Source organism: Anabrus simplex, chromosome 6 (genome assembly GCF_040414725.1).
Source record: "Anabrus simplex isolate iqAnaSimp1 chromosome 6, ASM4041472v1, whole genome shotgun sequence".
NCBI classification, from domain to species: Eukaryota; Metazoa; Arthropoda; class Insecta; order Orthoptera; family Tettigoniidae; genus Anabrus; species Anabrus simplex.
Genome location: NC_090270.1, coordinates 146427906 through 146433368, shown reverse-complemented (window position 1 = coordinate 146433368; position 5463 = coordinate 146427906). Strand labels below are relative to the sequence as shown.

At 45.8% G+C, this 5463-nt stretch overlaps 1 protein-coding gene across 1 annotated transcript; it reads left to right on the top strand.

Moving 5' to 3' along the window:
* The first annotated feature begins 805 nt into the window (after nt 1-805).
* On the top strand, nt 806-1480 carry LOC136875905 (protein GVQW3-like). Its single transcript, XM_067149524.2, has one exon. It carries the CDS (start codon nt 806-808, stop codon nt 1478-1480), a length of 675 nt encoding a protein of 224 aa, XP_067005625.2.
* Nucleotides 1481-5463: the final 3983 nt, after the last annotated feature.

The following is a 5463-nucleotide window of genomic DNA, read 5'->3' as shown; positions in this document are numbered from 1 at the left end:
ATGTTGAAGACAGCAAATATCTACAGTAAGCTGATATGCACGTCAACATGCATTTATCTGAATAAAACTTTATTGTATAATAAATTTCCAAGTTTTCTTGTAGATAGGACCCTTCCTCCTCTACCAAGCCCTAGCTATACATTATCTGAAATTGCCCTGAGAAATACGTCATGCCAACTTAATAATAATTGATAAAGTCGGGCTATATTTACTGGTACAATATATTTACAATTTGCTTTACGTCGCACCGACACATAGAGGTCTTATGGCGACGATGGGATAGGAAAGGCCTAGGAATGGGAAGGAAACAGTCGTGGCCTTAATTAAGGTAAAGCATTTGCCTGGTGTGAAAATGGGAAACCACAGAAAACCATCTTGAGGGCTGCCGACAGTGGGGTTCGAACCCACTATCTCCCAAATGCAAACTCACAGCTGATCGCCCCTAACCGCACGGCCAACTCTCCCGGTGCTTTTTTGTTTTGCTAAGGTAATGGACACTGAGGTACGAGGTGCATTCAAGTTCTAAGGCCTCCGATTTTTTTTTCTCCAGACTGGAAAGAAATAGAAACATGTGCATTGTTTTAAAATGAGCCCGCGTTCGTTGTCAAAACGTCACAGAGATGGCAGCACTATACGACAGATGGAATTTTAGTGCCAGCCGCGTGAATGAGAGCTGCTTTAGATACTTAAAATGGCGACGTTTTCCTTACATGAACAGCGTGCAATCATTCGTTTTTTGAATTTGCGTGGTGTGACGCCAATTGAAATTCATCGACAGTTGAAGGAGACATGTGGTGATGGAGTTATGGATGTGTCGAAGGTGCGTTCGTGGGTGCGACAGTTTAATGAAGGCAGAACATCGTGTGACAATAAGCCGAAACAACCTCGGGCTTGCACAAGCCGGTCTGACGACATGATCGAGAAAGTGGAGAGACTTGTTTTGGGGGATCGCCGAATGACTGTTGAACAGATCGCCTCCAGTGTTGGCATTTCCGTGGGTTCTGTGCACACAATCCTGCATGACGACCAGAAAATGCGAAAGGTGTCATCCAGGTGGGTGCCACGAATGCTGACGGACGACCACAAGGCTGCCCGTGTGGCATGTTGCCAAGCAATGTTGACGCGCAACGACAGCATGAATGGGACTTTCTTTTTGTCGATTGTGACAATGGATGAGACGTGGATGCCATTTTTCAATCCAGAACCAAAGCGCCAGTCAGCTCAATGGAAGCACACAGATTCACCGCCACCAAAAAAATTTCGGGTAACCGCCAGTGCTGAAAAAAATGATGGTGTCCATGTTCTGGGACAGCGAGGGCGTAATCCTTACCCATTGCGTTCCAAAGGGCTCTACGGTAACAGGTGCATCGTACGAAAATGTTTTGAAGAACAAGTTCCTTCCTGCACTGCAACCAAAACGTCCGGGAAAGGCTGCGCGTGTGCTGTTTCACCAAGGCAACGCACCCGCACATCGAACTAACGTTACGCAAACGATTCTTCGTGAAAACTTTGACGTGATTCCTCATGCTCCCTACTCACCTGACCTGGCCCCTAGTGACTTTTGGCTTTTTCCAACAATGAAAGACACTCTCCGTGGCCGCACATTCACCAGCCGTGCTGCTATTGCCTCAGCGATTTTCCAGTGGTCAAAACAGACTCCTAAAGAAGCCTTCGCCGCTGCCATGGAATCATGGCGTCGACGTTGTGTAAAATGTGTACGTCTGCAGGGCGACTACGTCGAGAAGTAACGCCAGTTTCATCGTTTTCGGGTGAGTAGTTAGTTAGAAAAAAAGTCGGAGGCCTTAGAACTTGAATGCACATCGTAGAATTCACCCGCCTCCCGCGCGCATTCGTCAGTCTGGCAATCTCTTTAGTGTATTACTTTCTTAGTATGTAGTCAAATACTAAACGATTTTTAATTGTGTTATCACACAGTACTTCTATTTACTTTTAGTACATGTGTAAAATTGCTTCTTTTATGAAGTTTTATTGTACCGTATTGAATAAAAATAATATGTATAATATTACTGCACTTAAGATGGTAATCTGTCAACCTTTACCTGTCTGACGAAATTTGCTCAGCATAAAAAACTTACCACTTTGTAGCTTTTTAAAAGTTTTGATATATAGGCTTATACTCCGCCAGTAGTATAATAAGCGGGTTCGGGCGCCACCTCCACCTCGGGCTCCCAGAGGACACCTCCACCTCCACCTCAGGCTCCCAAGGGCCACCTCCACCTCAGCCAGAGGCCCCCAGAGGCCTCCTCCACCTCCACCACAGCCAGAGGCCTCCCAGAGGTCTCGTCCACCTCCCGCGGGAAATTTGAATTTGTAAACAAAGCCACGTGCTTTTGACAGCTGTCATCGACAACAACGCATCGCTAACCTCAGTACTGCCATCTTGACGGGCCTAAACCTCAGTAGTACCAACTTAACCTAACTAGCGCGAGGTAAACAAAGCCACGTGTTTTTTGACAGCCACGTGCTTTTTGACAGACAACAACGCATCGCTAACCTCAGTACTGCCATCTTGATGGGCCTAAACCTCAGTAGTACCAACTTAACCTAACTAGCGCGTGGTAAACAAAGCCACGTGCTTTTTGACAGCCACGTGCTTTTTTGACAGCTGTCATCCGCCATCTTTAAACCACAGAGCACTGTGCTGCCCTCTTTATCGTAGTAGATGTAAATTCGTCACCTGTCATCGGCAGTGCTGCCATCTTGGCGGGCCTAAACCTTAGTGCTACCAACTTAACCTAACTAGCGCGTGGTAAACAAAGCCACGTGCTTTTTGACAGCCACGTGCTCTTTGGCAGCTGTCATCCGCCATCTTTAAACCACAGAGCACTGTGCTGCCCTCTTTATCGTAGTAGATGTAAATTCGTCACCTGTCATCGGCAGTGCTGCCATCTTAACGGGCCTAAACCTTAGTGCTACCAACTTAACCCCACTAGCGCGAGATAAACAAATCCACGTGCTTTTTTGACAGCTGTCATCCGCCATCTTTAATCTATAGAGCACAGTGCTGCCCTCTTTAGCTACTTACCTTTGAAATGTGGTGGCGGATAATTTGAAAAATGCTTTTTGACAGCAGCCATCTTTAATCTAGAGAGCACCGTGCTGCCCTCTTTAGCTAGATACCTGTGGTGGCAGGCAATTCCACATGACAGCAGCCATCTTTAATCAAGAGAGCACCGTGCTGCCCTCTATGTGGTGGCGGCAAATTCCACATGCTCTTGTTTGGAAACAAACTCACGCGCTTTTTTTGACAGCCGTCATCCGCCATCTTTAATCAACAGAGCACAGTGCTGCAATCTTTAGTTGAAATGTGGTGGCGACAATTTGAAAAATTCTATGTGCTCTTGTTTGGAAACAAAGCCACGTGCTCTTTGACAGCTGTCATCCGCCATCTTTAATCAATAGAGCACTGTGCTGCTATCATGCGGGCAATTTCGTCAGCTGTCATCCGCCATCTTTAATCCACAGAACACCGTGCTGCCCTCTTTATGACATGTAGTAGCGGGCAATTTGAAAAGTTCTGTTAGCTGTCATCCGCCATCTTTAATCAAGAGCGCACCGTGCTGCCATATTTAGCTAGATACCTTTGAAATGTGGTGGCGGCAAATTGAAAAATTCCACGTGCTCCTGTTTAGTAAACCAACTCACGCGCTTTTTGTCAGCCTTCATCCGCCATCTTACATCGCAAACCTCAGTGCTACACTCTTTAGGTACATACCTTTGAAAAATGGTGGCGGATAATTTAAAAAGAAAAATTCTACAGCAGCCATCTCTCGGCGCTAATTGCACAAGATGGTGGCTATACATGACTCCTTAAAGGTGCTTATGCAAGATGGCCGCTATATATAGGTTCTTATGAGACGCCCTTGGGATGCTTGCGCAAGATGGCGGTTATACATGGCTCCTTATGAGATGCCCTAGGGATGCTTGCGCAAGATGGCGGTTGCTCTTATGAGGCGGCTTAAGGGTCCTTGCACAAGATGGCTAGAGACGCCCTAAGGATGCTTGCGCAGGATGGCGGACACAAGATGGCGGCTATACACGTCTCCTTATGTTACGAGCTCAACTTCGCCTACCTTGTGGCTGCTTCTCCGTCTTGATTTAGTGCACACTATATTGCGCTGCTCTATGAACCTTCTGCTTGCTATGCTGTCTCACCACTGCTTCATCTGCTACACCGCCACGCGCAATCTCCGTGACGTCACCTAGTTCTAGTGTGTTCTCGAGCTCGCTTCGCTCCGTGTATATATATACTCGCCGCTTTCTCCTGTCCGGCGATCAGGTGTGACTTGGTGTTGTAATCGGCAGTGGGAGCTCAAGCCCTGCACCGGCTGGTCCGAGTGCATTTGGACTTTACTTGGTTCTCCGTTACGTGTTGGGTGAGCAGACTTTTACTGTAATTATTTACCATTCATTTTAATTTCGCCCTCTCATTCATCATATGGGCTTGAATAACGCTTCGATATTGAACTATCGTCCCTTCAGGACACAGCGAAATTTCACGGTGCCAAATTATTGACTTTGACTTTATGATGGAAATATGAAGGAGGAAGCGTGCTGGGCTTCAAGTTTTGAACAGTTGTACTGGAACCTTTTCTCTCGTTTGGAGCGGACATCGTACCCTGGTCAATCCCCTTTCCCTGCTTGAATCTCTTTCCCGATTTTTCCTTCTTTTCGTCTACCTTTCGTACCTCTAGTAACATATTAATTAATTTGTAGCTTGGTGCTCTGCTAAATTTTTTTACTTCATCTGGCGTGTGCCTTTCGATTATTCTGGTGTCTACTTGCTTAAAAAAAAGGTGTGCCTTAGTTTTAGGGGGATAGCCTGTTCTTTTATCACGTGCCTTTGTGAGCACTGGAAAAATTCCTTTTAACTAATGTTAATTTTCTTGTTCCTGTTTCCATAATTCCTTGCTACTTTTGTGGCATTCGCGTGAACGTTGGTATAAAATTTTATTCTGGTTTCGTGCTTGGCTTGTACAATTTCCCATTTTAATGGTGTATCAAATGGTCGAAGTTCTCATTCTTATAGTGTAAACAATTGTTATTTCTTGGAGTTGTTTTAATATATGTGTTCATTTTTTGAAACCTGTGCTTGTGGGAGTTTTCTTGGGTGTTCTCCTTCCCCCCCCCCTTTTTCCACGTGTCCCTACCGCGATAGTTCCTCTGGGGAAAGGCCCCCATAATTGAAATCACCACTTGATTTGGGATGTGATCACTGCTATCTGGTTATTCTAGACACGACATTTAAATTTTGGTGTTGCTTCACTTTACGCCCTTCCCTGCGCATTGCTCTGCTGAGTCCTCTTCCCCCCCCCCCGCACCGGCAAGTATTTCTTGAGTCCCTTTGCTTACTTTACGTCGAACTTGGTCGGTTTATGCTTAGTGATTGCTGCAAGCACTTGAAAGTACATATCTGTTTAAATGTGTCAACGCTCACCGTAA